General features: G+C 44.1%; 1 protein-coding gene across 1 annotated transcript in view; it reads right to left on the bottom strand.

Annotated features, from left to right (window-relative positions):
- The window catches only part of LOC139566629 (double C2-like domain-containing protein beta), a 46937-nt gene that overhangs the window by 16600 nt on the left and 10107 nt on the right, over window positions 1-20230 (bottom strand). Inside the window, exons 4-5 of the mRNA XM_071387864.1 lie at window positions 19924-19998; window positions 7360-7469 (exon numbers count right to left, since the gene is read on the bottom strand). Coding sequence (XP_071243965.1) covers window positions 7360-7469; window positions 19924-19998 — 185 coding nt within the window. The remainder of the gene's footprint in view (window positions 1-7359; window positions 7470-19923; window positions 19999-20230) is intronic.

Raw genomic sequence — 20230 nt, 5'->3', positions numbered from 1 at the left:
TAGTCATTTCTGTGAATAATGAATCTCTTGGTGAGGAATATTTATCACAGTAAAGGAGAAAGTGCATCTCTGTTTCTACCTCCCCTGTCGTGCAGTGACCACATACACGCTCCTCTTTGGGTAGCCATGTCTTTTTATGTCTGCCGGTTTCTATTGCCAATCGGTGGTCACTCAGCCTGTACTTGGTAAGGATCTGTCTCTGCTTCGAATCTCTGACAGAGTAGAGATATTCAGCCAATTCATATTCTCTGTTTAGGGTCAGATAGCAATTTAGTCGGCTTTGGGATTTTGTTTCGTTTTTCCAATGTTGTAAATATGAGTCCTTTGATTGGTTCATGATTTTGTTTATTGGAATTCTTTCTTTTGAAGCAGTGCCGGTGTCAGCTTGGTTGGTTAGGTCCAACACCAGCTGACTGAGAGGGCTCGTTTCTGGGCTCAGTTCTTGGGTTTGAAGTGCTTTAAATTGCAGACTCGAATTTGGACTTGAATTTAGATGTAGCCAAAATTTTAATGATCTTTTCTGTATTTTCATTATTACTGGAAAGCGGCCCAATTCTGCCCTACATGCATTAGTTGGTGTATTTCTCTGGACTTGTAGGATTTTCCGACAGAATTCTGCATGTAGGGTTTCAATTGGATGTTTGTCCCACATTTTAAAGTCCAGTTTATTGAGTGGCCCCCAAACCTCACTTCCGTAAAGAGCTATTGGTAGGATTACACTGTCAAATATTTTGGTCCAAATTCTAATTGGGATGTTGATTTTGAATAATTTCATTTTTATTGCATACAATGCTCTGCGGGCTTTTTCTTTGAGTGCATTCACTGCCATATTAAAGTTTCCCGATGCAGATATGGTCAGACCAAGGTAGGTGTAATTTTTTGTGTGTTCAATTATGGTGTTGTTCAGGGTGAATTTATATTTGTGTTTCTGACATCTGTTTTGTTTTTGGAAAATCATGATTTTAGTTTTTGGGAAATTTACTGCCAGGGCCCAATTATGGCAATATTGCTCTAGAATATTAATGTTCTGTTGAAGACCTTCTTTGGTTGGTGATAGAAGTACCAAGTCATCAGCATATAGCAGGTATTTCACCTCTGTGTCAAATAGTGTGAGTCCTGGCTCTCTCTCTCTCTTGACAGGTGTGGTGTGTTAGCGTTAGCGTTAGCGCAGTACTTGTTTGCAGGTCTGGCCGGTAGTGAGGCTAGCGACAGGCTAGGGGAGACAGACAGACAGGTGACGCGGGGAAGCCTCATGTCCTCCTGTTCTCCTCTATAAAGTAGGTGAGCAGATGTCTACCATTTCCTGGGGGAAGGAGATAAATTAAGTTTCCTCTCTCTCTCTCTCTCTCTCTCTCTCTCTCTCTCTCTCTCTCTCTCTCTCTCTCTCTCTCTCTCTCTCTCTCTCTCTCTCTCTCTCTCTCTCTCTCTCTCTCTCTCTCTCTCTCTCTCTCTCTCTCTCTCTCTCTCTCTCTCTCTGATGATGGAATGTTTGTTGGACCACATAACCCCCTTTTGCTCTCAGAACAACCTTATTTCGTCGGGTCATGGACTTTACAAGGTGTCGAAAGCGTTCCACAGGGATGCTGGCCCATGTTAACTCCAATGCTTCCCCCGGTTGTGTCAAGTTGGCTGGATGTCCTTTGGGTGGTGGACCATTCTTTATACACACATGAAACGGTTGAGTGTGAAAACCCCAGCAGCGTTGTAGTTATTGACACAAACCGGTGCGTCTGGCACCTACTACCATACCCCGTTCAACAGCACTTAAATATTTTGTCTTGCCCAGTCACCCACTGAATGACACACACCCATAATCCATGTCTCGAATGTCTCGAGGCTTAAAAATCCTTCTTTAACCTGTCTCCTCCCCTTCATCTACACGCAGTGAAGTGGATTTAACAAGTAACATCAATATGGGATCGTATCTTTCACCTGGATTCACCTGGTCAGTCTATGTCGTGGAAATAGCAATGTTTTTTATACTCAGTGTAGAGAGATACAGTAGGACCTCAGTGCCAGGAACATGTTGGATGGAGGTCTGAACTGAAACGTCTGTAACTGTGAAATTCACTGTGGATCAAGCCGTTACAGAAAACATTTATTGCGTAGTTACAACGGTTCTCTAATAATTTAGCCAGATATTATAAATAGCTTATGTGCTTCAGCACATTTTTTTGCCTGTTCAGTTGACTGGTTGGTCCTCTGAGGTTTGTGTCTTTGAGGTTCGACTGTCGAGAGGTAGAGAGGTCGAACAGTGTAGTTCTGCCATCAGACTGGCACTCTGTCGGTCTTGCCTGGGCTATGACAAGGTGTTGAAGGTAGTCGCGGTTTTGTCACACCGAGCCAACATAACCTTTTCTACACCGCTATGGAGCTCTCCATTGACTGACCGTAGTAGGATGCTGCGGGGTCAAGTTTCCCCTGGGTACAGATCTAGGATGAACTTCCCCTCGCCCAATCCTAACCTTAACCATTAGTTAGGAGAATGCTCAACTTTTGTATCGTGAATATCTCCCCTTTGTCATACATTTATTGTTTGAAGCCAAGAAATATGATATGAGGAGGACATTTACAGCACAATTGCCAAGACCCGCCCCTGTAGTTTACTAACAAATTTTGGAGCCGCATTTTTTAACGATTTAAGTTACAGCTAATGCCTTGCGCCTGAAGTTATAAAACACAATAAGCTGGATGCTAAATGCACATTACCATTATCAGTCCCTATGCTACACTACAATTCCCTATCCCCATCCACTCTATGCTCCACTACAATTCCCTATCCCCATCCACTCTAGTCTCCACTACAATTCCCTATCCCCATCCACTCTAGTCTCCACTACAATTCCCTATGCCCATCCACTCTATGCTCCACTATAATTCCCTATCCCCATCCACTCTAGTCTCCACTACAATTCCCTATCCCCATCCACTCTAGTCTCCACTACAATTCCCTATCCCCATCCACTCTAGTCTCCACTACAATTCCCTATCCCCATCCACTCTATGCTCCACTACAATTCCCTATCCCCATCCACTCTAGTCTCCACTACAATTCCCTATCCCCATCCACTCTAGTCTCCACTACAATTCCCTATCCCCATCCACTCTATGCTACACTACAATTCCCTATCCCCATCCACTCTAGTCTCCACTACAATTCCCTATCCCCATCCACTCTAGTCTCCACTACAATTCCCTATCCCCATCCACTCTAGTCTCCACTACAATTCCCTATCCCCATCCACTCTAGTCTCCACTACAATTCCCTATCCCCATCCACTCTAGTCTCCACTACAATTCCCTATCCCCATCCACTCGATGCTCCACTACAATTCCCTATCCCCATCCACTCTAGTCTCCACTACAATTCCCTATCCCCATCCACTCTATGCTCCACTATAATTCCCTATACCCATCCACTCTATGCTCCACTTTAATTCCCTATCCCCATCCACTCTATGCTACACTACAATTCCCTATCCCCATCCACTCTAGTCTCTAGTCTCCACTACAATTCCCTATCCCCATCCACTCTAGTCTCCACTACAATTCCCTATCCCCATCCACTCTAGTCTACACTACAATTCCCTATCCCCATCCACTCTAGTCTCCACTACAATTCCCTATCCCCATCCACTCTAGTCTCCACTACAATTCCCTATCCCCATCCACTCTAGTCTCCACTACAATTCCCTATCCCCATCCACTCTAGTCTACACTACAATTCCCTATCCCCATCCACTCTAGTCTCCACTACAATTCCCTATCCCCATCCACTCTAGTCTCCACTACAATTCCCTATCCCCATCCACTCTATGCTCCACTATAATTCCCTATCCCCATCCACTCTAGTCTCCACTACAATTCCCTATCCCCATCCACTCTAGTCTCCACTACAATTCCCTATCCCCATCCACTCTAGTCTCCACTACAATTCCCTATCCCCATCCACTCTAGTCTCCACTACAATTCCCTATCCCCATCCACTCTAGTCTACACTACAATTCCCTATCCCCATCCACTCTAGTCTCCACTACAAATCCCTATCCCCATCCACTCTAGTCTCCACTACAATTCCCTATCCCCATCCACTCTAGTCTACACTACAATTCCCTATCCCCATCCACTCTAGTCTACACTACAATTCCCTATCCCCATCCACTCTAGTCTCCACTACAATTCCCTATCCCCATCCACTCTATGCTCCACTACAATTCCCTATCCCCATCCACTCTAGTCTCCACTACAATTCCCTATCCCCATCCACTCTATGCTCCACTATAATTCCCTATCCCCATCCACTCTAGTCTACACTACAATTCCCTATCCCCATCCACTCTAGTCTCCACTACAATTCCCTATCCCCATCCACTCTAGTCTCCACTACAATTCCCTATCCCCATCCACTCTAGTCTACACTACAATTCCCTATCCCCATCCACTCTAGTCTCCACTACAATTCCCTATCCCCATCCACTCTAGTCTCCACTACAATTCCCTATCCCCATCCACTCTAGTCTCCACTACAATTCCCTATCCCCATCCACTCTAGTCTCCACTACAATTCCCTATCCCCATCCACTCTAGTCTACACTACAATTCCCTATCCCCATCCACTCTAGTCTCCACTACAATTCCCTATCCCCATCCACTCTAGTCTACACTACAATTCCCTATCCCCATCCACTCTATGCTCCACTACAATTCCCTATCCCCATCCACTCTATGCTCCACTACAATTCCCTATCCCCATCCACTCTATGCTCCACTACAATTCCCTATTCACACCCACTGCCAATGCTACGCTACAATTCCCTACTCACATACACTGCCTATGCTACGCTACAATTCCCTATTCACATCCACTGCCTATGCTATGCTAATTCCAAATTCCCAGTTATTACTTTCTCTTTTCATCTATCACTCTCTCCCCTCAACTTTTTCTCTCTTTCATGGTTTGCCCTGTATCCACTCCCCCACTGTCTATCTATTTCTATATAACTCTCTCTCTTTCTTGGAACCCCAATTCTCTCTTTTATCCTCTCCTCCCTTTCCTTTCCCCTGTCTGTCCTCATCTATACCCTTCTTTCTTGGCATCCCTCTCTCTCTTCCCTCTTTCTTGGCATCCCCCTCTTTCCCACATTTGATCCTCTCTTTCTTGACACCCCTCCCTCTCTATCTTCCCTTTCCTGACTCTCCCTAGCTTCTGTGCTGGCCTGTGTCTGGAAGCTGTATCATTGGCTGGAGGTCAGGTGGGGTTCCCCGGGCATTCAGGGTTTTTCCTGAATCCTTATCTACAAAGAGATGGTGTGTGTGTGTGTGTGTGTGCGTGTGTGTGTGTGTTTGGAGGGGGGGGCTTGGTGTGTGTTTGTGTCTGTGGGGAGGGGGGCGCTACATGGCTTCTCTGCCCAGTGTCTGCCCTTGACTGCATGCCAGAGGGTATCTGTCCAGCGCACACTGCAGACCGGATGCATTAGAATAAGGGGTGAGAAGTGTGTGTACAGTGCCTTCAGAAAGTATTCACATCCCTTGACTTTTTCTACAATTTTCTGTGTTAAAATGGATAAAATAGAAATAGTGTGTCACTGGCCTACATACAATATCCCGTAATGTCAAAGTGGAATTATGTTTTTAGACATTTTTACAAATGAATTCGAAATGAAAAGCTGAAATGTCTTGAGTCAATAAGGGATCAACCACTTTGTTATGGCAAGCCTAAATAAGTTCAGGAGTATAAATTTGCTTAACAAATCACATAAGTTGCATGGACTCACTCTGTGTTTAAAATAATTTTTGAATGACTACTTCCTTTCTGTATCCCACACATACAATTATCTGTAAGGTCCCTCAGTCAAGCAGTGAAATTCAAACATAGATTCAACCACAAAGACCAGGGAGGTTTTCCAATGCCTCGCAAAGAAGGGGACCTATTGGTAGATGTGTAAAAAAAAAAAAGCAGATGATGAATATCCCTTTGAGCATGGTGAAGTTATTAATTACACTTTGGATGGTGTATCAATACACCCAGTCACTGCAAAGATACAGGCGTCCTTCCTAACTCAGTTGCCGGAAAGGAAGGAAACAGCTCAGGGATTTCAACATGAGACCATGGCTGCAATCAGAGAAAACTGAGGATGGATCAACAACATTGCAGTTACTCCACAATACTAACCTAAATTACATAGTGAAAAGAAGGAAGCCTGTACAGAATACAAATATTCCAAAACATGCATCTTGTTTGAAATAAGGCACTGAAGTAAAACTGCAAAAAATATGTCAAAGAAATTAACTTTATGTCCTGAATACGGAGTTAAGTTTGGGGAAATTCCAACGCAATACATCACTGAGTACCACTCTTCATATTTTCAAGCATGGTGGTGACTGCATTATGTTATAGGTATGCTGGTCATTGGCAAGGACTGGGGACTTTTTTGGGATAAAAATAAATGGAATAGAGCTAAGCACAGGGAAAATCCTAGAGGAAAACCTGGTTCAGTCTGCTTTCCACCAGACACTGAGAGACAAATGCACCTTTCAGCAAGCCGAAAGCACAAGGCCAAATATACACTGGAGTTGCTTACCAAGACGACATTGAATGTTCCTGAGTGGCCAAGTTACAGTTTTGACTGCAAGACTTGAAAATGGCTGTCTAGCAAGGATCAACAACCATCTTGACAGAGATTGAAGAATTCTTTAAAGACTAATGTGCAAACATTGTTCAATCCATGTTGGCAAAGCTCTTAGAGGCTTACCCAGAAAGACTCACTGCTTTAATCACTCCCAATGGTGATTCTAACATGTATTGACTCAGGGGGTTGAATACTTATGTAATCCAGATTTAATAGTGCTTTTATGTGATATATTTTTTTAACAAAAGTTAGAATTTTTCTTCCACTTTGACAGAGTATTTTGTGTAGATTGTTGACAAAAAAAAAAGACATTTAAATCCATTTTAATTCCACCTTGTAGCGCAACAAAATGTGGAAAAAGTCAAGGGGTGTGAATATTTTCTGAAGGCATTGTATATGTGTGTGTGTGTGTGTGGCTATGTCTGTGTGTATATCCCTGAGGCATGGGTTTTACATTGCTGCATTATCATGACGGTGCCAAACACACAAACACAAACACATACACACACGCACAAAGTTGCCGCGCTCGACCTACATCACTTCCGCGCTCTGTATCAAAAGCACGGCGACTGCTAATGGAACAGTTGGCCAGTGTGTGTGGCAGTTTTTTTGTTTGTCCGCTGGATAATTAATTTGCCAAATGGCCCTCTGGGAACTGTAGGCAAGTTGTTTTATAAAATATGCCAGTATAACATACACATAGGAGTTGTAGTTCTCTGCAGTTCAGTACCTGAGGGTTTTGGTGGTCATGTCGATAGCGGTGATGCCGTGGTACATCAGTGTCTCACTCCACACCGGGTTCAGAGTGTTCTTCAGTGTTTTGGTGCGGAGCTTGTTCGCCTGCAGGAGACGAAAGTGAGAAGGAGAGAGGGATGAGAGACGGAAAGGGAGAAGGGAGGTTCAAAAAGGGGGAGAGAAAGGATTGGTTGAAAGAGGGAGAGAGGAGAGAGAAATGAAAAGTATAGAAAATAGTGGGTGTGGGAGCATAGGGGAAAGAAATGGGGGGCTGAGAAAGTGACAGGTGGGAAGAGATAAGAGAGAGAGAGAGAGGTGAGGCAATAAGTTGGAGAGGGAGAGGGCAATTGGGGTGGAGTAAGAGGGAGTTGAGATGATAGAGAGATATGAGGGAAATAATTAGGAAGAGAGAGACACACAGAGAGGGTAGGATGAAGAGAGGAAGTGATAGATAGTGAGATGATACAGCAAAGGACAGAGAGAGAGAGAGAGAGAGAGAGAGAGAGAGAGAGAGAGAGAGAGAGAGAGAGAGAGAGAGAGAGAGAGAGAGAGAGAGAGAGAGAGAGAGAGAGAGAGAGAGAGAGAGAGAGAGAGAGAGAGAGAGAGAGAGAGAGAGAGAGAGAGAGAGAGAGAGAGAGAGAGAGAGAGAGAGAGAGAGAGGAAACTTAATTTATCTCCTTCCCCCAGGAAATGGTAGACATCTGCTCACCTACTTTATAGAGGAGAACAGGAGGACATGAGGCTTCCCCGCGTCACCTGTCTGTCTGTCTCCCCTAGCCTGTCGCTAGCCTCACTACCGGCCAGACCTGCAAACAAGTACTGCGCTAACGCTAACGCTAACACACCACACCTGTCAATTAGCCCGCGCTAACACAATTAGCATGAAAAATCTAAGCCTCTCAATGAAGAAAGGCCCAGCGTTAGCGTCCGATAATGCTACGCTAACTTCCCCTTCATGAATGATTTAGAAGGCAGGGTTATCACATTAGCCAGTTCTAGATACTATTTTCCATTATATGCTGCCTCCAGGACGTGCTGCTGTTTTACATATTTCATTTATTTTCTTGGTTACACAACGGCTATTTCTTGTTTTGATGCCGAGACCAGGCACGCTTCCTCACTTACTCAGTCTTGAATCCCCTAAGTGCACACACACACACACACACACACACAAACACACACACGCATGCAAGCAAGCACGCACGCACACACACAGACGTGCACAAACACACCAAGAGAGCGAAGAACTGTATACTCTCAAGCCGCTCAAGCGCGAGCCTAAAACCCGACTCCCCGGGGCATTCTGGTGCTCCGGAGCTAATTGCCTCTCTCTCCCCATCCTACTCTCTCTTTCTCCCTCAAATCTCTCCCCGTCTCTCTCTTCCTCCATTCCTCCCTACCTCGTTTCATCTCTCATCCTTCACTCTTTCCCCCCCCTCCCTCTTTCTCATCTCCTCTTTTCCATCGATACCCCCAGGTATGTCCCGTCCAAAACAGCATATGGTGTCATAAAAAAAATCTCCTGCCTGGCTCCATCTCTCTTTCTCTCCCCTGCCCCCTTCCCCCCGTCATCAATGCTTGTTACATGTTTCCCTAAATATTTCATCCTTAGCCTCTCCCTCTCCCCGCATCCGTCTATATGGACTCTCTTCCTTTCCCTCTCTCCCCTGGTCCCCGAGCTCACACACAAAACTGGCTAAGACTGTGACTCAGAAATCTCATTCTCCATGCGCCACAATTAGGACAGGGGGCAGAAGAGAACGTTGAGCCGGGAAGATACCTAGAACCACTCTCACTGCTCTCGCTCTCTTTCTCAATCTTTTCACCTCTCGCGCACTTTCTCTCTCTCGGGGTTCTGTCTCTGTCGTCCTCTCTCTCTCTTTCGCTCCCTCTGTCTTTCTTCCTCCCTCTCTATCTCTCTCTTCATCTCTCTCTCTCTCTCTCTGTGTGATGTGTGTAATGTGTGAGTGTGTGTGAGGAGGAGAGAGTGTGTAATGGTGTGTGTTTTGTTTTTGTGGATGAGAGAGAGAGAGAGCAAGTGTGTGTTTCTGTGGAGGTGTGTTTAGTCAGGTGTTTCTGTCCAGGTGAGTCCGGCGGTCCTTTAGTATGAGGAATCAGCTTGTGCCCCTGTATGTGTGGAAGCTGGTGTGTGAAGTAGTGTGTATCTATGTGGGAGTCTCTCTGTGTGTGTGTGTGTGTGTGTGTGTGTGTGTGTGTGTGTGTGTGTGTGTGTGTGTGTGTGTGTGTGTGTGGGTGTGTGTGTGTGTGTGTGTGTGTGTGTGTGTGTGTGTGTGTGTGTGTGTGTGTGTGTGTGTGTGTGTGTGTGTGTGTGTGTGTGTGTGTGTGTGTGTGTGTGTGTGTGTGTGTGTGTAACTAAGAACAAAAATAGAAAGGGGGAGAGGGAGAGTGTGTGTGTGTGCTCGTGCCCCTGTGTGTGCAAGATGGTGTGTATGCGTGTGAGTCCCTCCCTGCCTGTCTGCCAGCCCGCCTGTCATCCTCTGTTTCACACTCACGTGCTCCCCACTCCTCGGCGCCGTAGACTCATGTGGTTGATATTTACCAAACGGGGGTTTGTGGGTACTTACGTATGTGCTGACGTATATCCCCCCCATCTACACTCGCCTGTTGACGTGAGTAGTGTAACAATCGGCGCTGTTTCCATGACAACCACCTGCTGCTGCCCTCCCCTCATCCATCTCCCCCCTAGCTCTCTCCTTCTCTCACCCCTTTACCTCCCGCCCTTCTCTTGGCACTGTGTTGCTATTCCAAGGTCATAGAGGGTCACATAGAGATGGAGAGATAGTGACAGAGATGGGACGGAGGGCGGGCGGGATGCAGAAATATGGTGTGGAACAAAAGAAGGAAGGGAGGAATTAACAGAAGCAGACCTGGTGGCTTTTTTTGCTGTATTTTTTGGGGGTTCGACCACAGACATTGTGTTTATAATACCTGTCTGGCTCTGTCTCCATGCGGCTATCACAACTTCCTTTGATGTTGACCCAAGCCCAAGATGGCCGCCAGCAATAATCAACCTGAGAAGATTTTGTGTCAGCTGCCAAACCTCCCAGCCATTCACAAGAACAACAACTCCAAGATCTAAACAAAGCCAGTCAAATGGGACCAAGACAATGCTGTGGAGCAATGTCACATTAACCAGCCAAGTGCCAAAACAACTCCTTTTCAATAGTCGACGTGGCGTGTCAACGTGCTACATTAGCGTGTCAATGTGCTACATTAGCTAGCTAGTTACATTTAGCCCTAAAGCCAAAGCCCAGTTTTTTCCAAGTACAGTGGGGAGAACAAGTATTTGATACACTGCCGATTTTGCAGGTTTTCCTACTTACAAAGCATGTAGAGGTCTGTAATTTTTATCATAGGTACACTTCAACTATGAGAGACGGAATCTAAAACAAAAATCCAGAAAATCACATTGTATGATTTTTAAGTAATTAATTTGCATTTTATTGCATGACATAAGTATTTGATACATCAGAAAAGCAGAACTTAATATTTGGTACAGAAACCTTTGTTTGCAATTACAGAGATCATACGTTTCCTGTAGTTCTTGACTAGGTTTGCACACACTGCAGCAGGGATTTTGGCCCACTCCTCCCTACAGATCTTCTCCAGATCCTTCAGGTTTCGGGGCTGTCGCTGGGCAATACGGAGTTTCAGCTCCCTCCAAAGATTTCCTATTGGGTTCAGGTCTGGAGACTGGCTAGGCCACTCCAGGACCTTGAGATGCTTCTTACGGAGCCAATCCTTAGTTGCCATGGCTGTGTGCTTCGTGTCGTTGTCATGCTGGAAGACCCAGCCACGACCCATCTTCAATGCTCTTACTGAGGGAAGGAGGTTGTTGGCCAAGATCTCGCGATACATGGCCCCATCCATCCTCCCCTCAATACGGTTCAGTCGTCCTGTCCCCTTTGCAGAAAAGCATCCCCAAAGAATGATGTTTCCACCTCCATGCTTCACGGTTGGGATGGTGTTCTTGGGGTTGTACTCATACTTCTTCTTCCTCCAAACACGGCGAGTGGAGTTAGACCAAAAAGCTCTATTTTTGTCTCATCAGACCACATGACCTTCTCCCATTCCTCCTCTGGATCATCCAGATGGTCATTGGCAAACTTCAGACAGGCCTGGACATGCACTGGCTTAAGCAGGGGGACCTTGCGTGCGCTGCAGGATTTTAATCCATGACGGCGTAGTGTGTTACTAATGGTTTTCTTTGAGACTGTGGTCCCAGCTCTCTTCAGGTCATTGACCAGGTCCTGCCGTGTAGTTCTGGGCTGATCCCTCACCTTCCTCATGATCATTGATGCCCCACGAGGTGAAATCTTGCATGGAGCCCCAGACCGAGGGTGATTGACCGTCATCTTGAACTTCTTCCATTTTCTAATAATTGCGCCAACAGTTGTTTCCTTCTCACCAAGCTGCTTGCCTATTGTCCTGTAGCCCATCCCAGCCTTGTGCAGGTCTACAATTTTATCCCTGATGTCCTTACACAGCTCTCTGGTCTTGGCCATTGTGGAGAGGTTGGAATCTGTTTGATTGAGTGTGTGGACAGGTGTCTTTTATACAGGTAACGAGTTCAAACAGGTGCAGTTAATACAGGTAATGAGTGGAGAACAGGAGGGCTTCTTAAAGAAAAACTAACAGGTCTGTGAGAGCCGGAATTCTTACTGGTTGGTAGGTGATCAAATACTTATGTCATGCAATAAAATGCAAATTAATTATTTAAAAATCATACAATGTGATTTTCTGGATTTTTGTTTTAGATTCCGTCTCTCACAGTTGAAGTGTACCTATGATAAAAATTACAGACCTCTACATGCTTTGTAAGTAGGAAAACCTGCAAAATCAGCAGTGTATCAAATACTTGTTCTCTCCACTGTATATGGACTAGCCAACCAAATAGAAAAAGGGGAGAGACAGAGTGTTCCTGGGCTAGGGTAAAACAAATTTGCAGAATAAGCTCTATTTTGGTGGCCTCGGGTACATTTGAATGCCTTGATTCCAACCGAAATACACAGCTAAATTATAGAATATTTTTTTAACCTTTATTTTACTAGGCAAGTCAGTTAATAACAAATTCTTATTTTCAATGACGGCCTAGGAACAGTGGGTTAACTGCCTTGTTCAGGGGCAGAACATAATTTTACCTTGTCAGCTCAGGGATTTGATCTTGCAACCTTTCGGTTACTAGTTCAACACTCTAACCACTAGGCTACCTGCCGCCTCAAACTTTAACAACTTTAACTGCCAGGTTTGTAAAATAAGTTGTGGTATTGCATAGAAAGACATTAATTTACAATTAAAATTACTGAAAGTGTATGAATTCAGTCTGCTGTAAAAAGACACAAAAAGGAAACTTAAGAACAGGAAGCATAGAAATAGCGCACATAGAACATATTTACTGCTTCTTAGACTTGCGTTCAATGAGAATGACAGATCTAACTCAATTCTATGTGAATTTGGTAGGGTCGCCCAAAACATAACATTTTGCAGGTTTAAACCTGTCTTCTCTTGAGATGAAAACCATTTACAGTTTTACTGCAAGATATGAATTGCCACAATTATGTTTGTTCTTCAAATATGTATTTTACTGGCTCAGCTGTGTACAATTAGGGGACAATTAGGGTAAGGAAACCAATGTGTCAATTTGGATTGACTTTTAACAGTTTGGCCTGTCAATCAATCACTGTGGGTGGAACTGTCAGGAGAGGGGGCAGGATGTTTGTGAGTCACAGAGTTGGTAGGGTTACAGACCTGTCAATCCCTGTGGGTGGAACTGTCAGGAGAGGGGCAGGATGTTTGTGAGTCACAGAGTTGGTAGGGTTTCAGACCTGTCAATCACTGTGCGTGGGACTTTGAGGGAAGGTGGTAGATTAGTAATTTGGTCAGAAAAACTAGTTTAGTTGACTCTTTCAATGTAATTTATTGTGGCAAAAATGACATCTCAAAAACGACAGTTGAAGACGGAAGTTTACATACACTTAGGTTGGAGTCATTAAAACTTGTTTTTCAACCACTCCACAAATTTCTTGTTAACAAACTATAGTTTTGGCAAGTCAGTTAGGACATCTACTTTGTGCATGACACAAGTAATTTTTCCAACAATTGTTCACAGACAGATTATTTCACTTATAATTCACGGTATCACAATTCCAGTGGGTCAGATGTTTACATACACTAAGTTGACTGTGCCTTTAAACAGCTTGGAAAATTCCAGATAATGATGTCATGGCTTTAGAGGCTTCTGATAGGCAAATTGACATAATTTGAGTCAATTGGAGGTGTACCTGTGGATGTATTTCAAGGCCTACCTTCAAACTCAGTGCCTCTTTGCTTGACATCATGGGAAAATCAAAAGATTTTAGCCAAGACCTCAGAAAAAAAATTGTAGACCTCCACAAGTCTGGATCATCCTTGGGAGCAATTTCCAAACGCCTGAAGGTACCACGTTCATCTGTACAAACAATAGTACGCAAGTATAAACACCATGGGACCACGCAGCCATCATACCGCTCAGGAAGGATAAGCGTTCTGTCTTCTCGAGATGAACATAGTTTGGTGCGGAAAGTGCAAAATCAATCCCAGAACAACAGCAAAGGACCTTGTGAAGATGCTGGAGGAAACAGGTACAAAAGTATCTATATCCACAGTAAAACGAGTCCTATATTGACATAGCCTGAAAGGTCGCTCAGCAAGGAAGAAGCCACTGCCTCAAAACCTCCATAAAAAAGCCAGACTACGGTTTGCAACTGCACATGGGGACAAAGATCGTACTTTTTGGAGAAATGTCCTCTGTTCTGATGAAACAAGAATAGAACTGTTTGGCCATAATGACCATCATTATGTTTGGAGGAAAAAGGGGGAGGCTTGCAAGCCGAAGTACACCATCCCAACCGTGAAGCACGGGGGTGGCAGCATCATGTTGTGGGGGTGCTTTGCTGCAGGAGGGATTGGTGCACTTCACAAAATAGATGGCTTCATGAGGAAGGAAAATTATGTATATATATTGAAGCAACATCTCAAGACATCAGTCAGGAAGTTAAACTTGGTCGCAAATGGGACTTCCAAATGGACAATGACCCCAAGCATACTTCCAAAGTTGTGGCAAAATGGCTTAAGGACAACAAAGTCAAGGTATTGGAGTGGCCATCACAAAGCCCTGACCTCAATCCTATAGAAAATTTAGGGGCAGAACTGAAAAAGTGTTTGCGAAAAAGGAGGCCTACAAACCTGACTCAGTTACACCAGCTCTGTCAGGAGGAATGGGCCAAAATTCCCCCAACGTATTGTGGGAAGCTTGTGGATGCCTACCCGAAACGTTTGACCCAAGTTAAACAATTTAAAGGCAACGCTACCAAATACTAATTGAGTGTATGTAAACTTCTGACCCACTGGGAATGTGATTATTATTATTATTATGAAATGTCACATTCTTAAAATATAGTGGTGATCCTAACTGACCTAAGACAGGGAATTTTTACTTGGATTAAATGTCAGGAATTGTGAAAAACGGAGTTTAAATGTATTTGGCTAAGTTGTGTGTAAACTTCCGACTTCAACTGTATATCTGGTCTACTCTTTCAATTTAGTTTGTTTGGCAAAAACCTAAGAATTTTTTTTGTGTTCTGCCAAGTAAACATGTTGAGAAACAACAATATAGAATTGCAGGAAAATGGTTTTAAAAATGCTGCTGTATAAGTGACGTAGTATGCCAGGAACATACTGTATGTATACTGTAGCTCAAAAAGTAAGGGTATGTTGTGTAGTAAGCTGTTAGTAGCCTATGTGTCTCACCCTAAGAATATGGTCCCTCTCCACCTCAGAACTTAGCCTACTGTTCTGACTTGGTGGTGCACATGTATCCTATACCCTGTTTTAGAGAAATGTCATCATCGAATATTGTAAGAGCTTTCATTGTCTGCTTATGTTCCCCCGTTATTTTTCCTACGGTTCTGACTTGGTGTACAGGGAGAATACTGTAAGAATGGCCCATGTTCTGAATTCTGTCGCTGTACATTTCAAAAGCGCGGAACGAACAGGCATATCATCCGTCTCAGCTCACTCATGTCTTAATCGAAATTATGGCTTGACTCTTATCTGCTCATCATTCCCTTATGCCATAGTCTCCATTGTTATATTACTTATACATGTACAGGTCTATCGGATTAGTATATTATTCATTATTTTAGGCTATGTTAGAATGATGCATTTCATTGTTTCGCTTACTTTGTGTAGCCTATTATAATTCGCTTATGTGGTTCTCTATATATCAGACCATCATACTATATGATGGTCTGTAACCATGTTTGCCAGTGACAATCTCTTCACATTCAAATACTTTTGTTCAACAAAAAGTTCACGTAATTCCAGTTCATATTGCGAGGGTTGTTGCTAGGGTTGTTTTGTTTGTGCAATGCGCTGTCTTCGCGTCAGTATATTGTCTATAAAAGTGGAGCCCCGTGATTGTATTTTCCTTACTTTTAAGACCACACAATATAATACTTCAAATGGTATGCTAACAGCTGAGATACCGTCGTTCTCTCTCTCGCTCTCTCTCTCTTGCTCTCTCTCTCTCTCTGTCTCTGTCTATCTCTGTCTCTGTCTATCTCTGTCTCTCTCTCTCTCTCTGTCTCTCTCTCTCTCTCTGTCTCTCTCTCTCTCTCTCTCTCTCTCTCTCTCTCTCTCTCTCTCTCTCTCTCTCTCTCTGGTGACTTAAAGAAGAGTAAAGTTAAGGCCTCAACATCTTGCTGGATTTGATCTGAACTAACATCTATCTGAATTTCTCTTACAGTTTGAAAGTGCTGAACAAATAGGCACTTGCTCATACATAGAGCTAAGTGTGATAATAAACATCATGAATTTAATGAACATAAATATAATCATGTTTGTGTGTGGTCCAAAAGTCGGTATTCGTTATTATTGAAGGAAAATGCTTTTTTTTTTTATAGAGTTACACAAATCCACAAGGATAAAAGTAGTAGCCATGTTAATTTAAGCAAGTCAGCCATATCAGCTATGTTTTTTAAAAGGCAGTAAATGAGGCTGAATGAACTGTTTCGCTGCCAGACAAGGCTCCTCTGATACCCAGGTGTAACGGTGGTAAGGATTCACTCCGTGGTGCTGAAAGGAAAGTTCAGCTGATGGGACAGCTTTCTGTAGGCGCTAACAGTTTGTGGGGCACTGTTTGTCACTGTTACAATGCATTAAATGTATTGTTTAGTGTTGTGTTGTGTAGTGGCTTTGCTGGCATAGGATTTGCATGCTAAAATTGCCACTGGACACTTTAATCAAATCAGTAGGCCTATAGCAATAAGTATCATGACATTAGCTTTATTAACCTTCAGTCTCTTTTCTTTTATCATATTTTGGAACAGAATGAGTCTCTCTCTCCACTACCTATTGTTCCTGCAGTGACGATTGAATATAATATATCTGGAGATAATCGCCAGAAAGCAGTAATAGCCTACCCGTATGCAAATGAGGTAGCCAAATGAACGGCTATCCCACCGAGGCGATTCGGTTCCGTTTACCTACATAATGTTTCCGTCATCCTTTCCTATGACCGAAAACAACAATCACTAACCTCTAGTTGGATGAAGATTTCTACCTCAACGAGTCAGCGGCGCAGGACATACTGCTCACCCCCGGGGCCAGGCCCTAATCCCAGAGACTCAGAAGAGGAAAAGGCGACGTAAGAGAGGCCAACGTGCGGGAACCCTGACAAAACTACGTCGGCAAATAAATAATCTGCCTCTACCCTCAGTTCTATTAGTGAACATGCAACAAACAAACTGGACGAGCTCTGTTCGAGATTATCCTGTCAACGGGACCGGAAGAACTGAACAAGGACATGGATGAACAAGGACATGGATAATATACATCTAGCTGGTTTCGTATACATCGTCAAGTCCGCAGGGCAGTGTCAGGTAAGGTTGGGGGGAAGCGGTGTGTATTTTTGCTAACAACAGCGGCTGCGCACACTCTAATATTAAGGAAGTCTCGAGGTTCTGCTCTCCTGAGTTAAAATACCTCATGATGAGCTGTAGACCATACTATTTACCAAGAGAGTAGCTGTCTATTTACCACCACAAACCGATGCTGGCACTATGACCGCACTGAACGAGCTGTATAGGGCAAATACGAGCTGTATCAGTCTTCACTGATATTTCCAACCTCTCCCTGACCCAGTCTGTAAAACCTACATGTTTCAAGCTGACCACCATAGTCCCTGTGCCCAAGAACGCTAAAGTAACCTGTGTAAATGACTATTGCCCCATAACACTCACATCTGTAGCCATGAAATTGTAAGGACAGACGCTGGAGACGAGAAGCAAGTACAGGGAGTGAACATTTAATGAAACAACGAACATATAACAAAACAAGAACAGCGTCTGGACAGGGGGAACAAAACGACATTACGACAATAATGCTAACACAGGGATCTAACCGAGGAACAGACAGATATATGAGGGGCAATCAACGAGGTAATGGAGTCCAGGTGAGTCCAGCAAGCGCTGATGTGCGTAATGACGGTGACAGGTGTGCGTAATGATGGGCAGCTTGGCGCCTTTGAGCGCCAGAGAGGAGGAGCGGGAGCAGGCGTGACAGAAATGCTTTGAAAGGCTGGTCATGGCTCACATCAACACCATCATCCCAGACAACCTGGACCCACTCCAATTCGCATACCGTCTCAACAGATCCACAGATAACGCAATCTCTATTGCACTCCACACTGCCCTTTCCCACCTGGACAAAAGGAACAACTATGTAAGAATGCTGTTCATTGACTACAGCTCAGCGTTCAACACCATAGTGCCCTCCAAGCTCAACACTAAACTAAGGACCCTGGGGTTAAACACCTCCCTCCGCAACTGGAAACAACAGGAACAGGATCCTAACTGTCAACCTGTACCTTTTCCTGTTTGCCGGAAAACGGCTGCTGGCTAAGGACGCTGCTGGGACATATGCAGCGTTTACGTTTTCACTCTTTACTTGAATTGCTGTTTAAACTGGTTTTGGAATTGAGCAATTTTACCTGCATCTTGGTTTGTCTTCTCCCAAACTTTGACTGCAGCCAACCACAGTGTACAAGAATAGCACAGATACCACGAGGCATGACAAACCAGCAGCTTCCCAGTCATCACTCGCTTTGTGACTGACACGCGCCTGTCCTATCAATAGATCACTAGAAGATGCATATCGTTCATTCTAGAGGGAGAAGACTATACCGACGTTTCTGTCTAGCTAATTGAAACCTTTAAATGAAAAGAAGCCTAGTTAGTTGAAAAAAGTTGCCAGCTGACAATAACTGTGTTCGAATACCCATACTAACATACTGTATACTACATACTTAATGAGTATATACTACATACTATATACTATTAGTTCATTTTAGTATACTGTAAACGAGCGGTATCCTTTCAATTGAGCGTACTAGCTCTTCGCCTGTCTACCGGAAGTTGATGCTGTTGCTATGCAACCTCTTGCTACCTTGTTAGTATAACAAATGACTAGCTAGACATTTTACGACTTCGGGTGTGTTCTTAAATTCAATCTGGAGTGCCATAGAGCACTCAGAGTGCGCTCTGGGCGTTCGTAAATTCAGAGCGTTGTCAGATTGTCCGTTTGTAAATTCAGAGAGTTTCGCTCTCTGAGCGCACACTGGACGCTCGGGCCGAGGAGTAGGGTTGATTCGAGCGTTCTGACCTTACAATGGCAGTCAAGCACTCAAGCTAACGTTGGCTAGCTTGCTAGCTATTTCCAGGCACAAATGAGAGAACACCTCACTCTGACCATTTCACTCGCCCTAGCGATGAATTTGTATCCACTCTCGTTGGACTTCGGCAGCATATTTTCCAGCATTTTCTTCAAATCTGAAAACGATGTGAAGCCACACCCATTTTCTGAAGAAAGTCATTATGGGCCCTAAAAGTACGGAAATAGTGTCCACTGCTTGTATCCTTCATATTTTGGCGAATGTAGTACGACATCCGGGAACTTTTGGCATACTAACTATATCCATACTATGACCAATAGGCATTCTATATACTCAATTTACGTCACAAATAGTACAGTTAGTGCGGTTAGTATGAGTATTCAAACACAGATAATGAGTCTGTTATCGTCTGTTTAGCCGACCACCGGTGCTTATGGAAAACACTGATTAAGCCCAGTGCTTTGGCCAACCTCACAGGTGATATTGTCTGTCCAGTAAACAGCAGAGAAGCACTCCAAATTCAACACATTATCCACAATATACGCAACTGGAATCATTTCAAAATGTACTATGTCCATGAAAGTATGGCAATCATATCTAGGAATCTTAAGTGCCATGCTATCGCAAGCTGCAGTACTTAAAATTAGTTTTGGATTACAGTAAAGCACTCTCCCGTCTATTCGATACGTCACGGTGGTTTGGGTAGGACCATTTAGCGCTTCACTGTGAGGCAAGCTGTTTCAGTGGAAAGAAACACACACACACACGACTAATAGACTGGGTACCACTAATATGGAAGACGATGAGGGATAGGAGGGTTGTAGTGACCTTGCTTGCTCCGGGCAGGAGGTGGAGCTTGACGTATGGATCGGCCAGTCCGTTGGAGTCCATGGCCTTCAGTCCCTGTGGAGACACACACAGACAGAACACACTTGGTCAAGGTTTAGCTAGCATACACACGGCATACGGTCATACACCACAGGCCGTACGCCAGACAAGGTCAGGGCATGACAAAGAGCATTATGTCCTTTGGTGTTCAACTCTACTCTTGTTTTGTCTATTGTGTCGCATGCCATTCTACTCAACTCGTTTTCCTTCTACGTCCATCACTTCTCAAGCTAGTCTGTTTGTATGT

Source organism: Salvelinus alpinus, chromosome 39 (assembly GCF_045679555.1).
Source record: "Salvelinus alpinus chromosome 39, SLU_Salpinus.1, whole genome shotgun sequence".
In the NCBI taxonomy this organism is placed as follows: Eukaryota; Metazoa; Chordata; class Actinopteri; order Salmoniformes; family Salmonidae; genus Salvelinus; species Salvelinus alpinus.
This window is presented reverse-complemented; position numbering and strand designations above follow the sequence as displayed.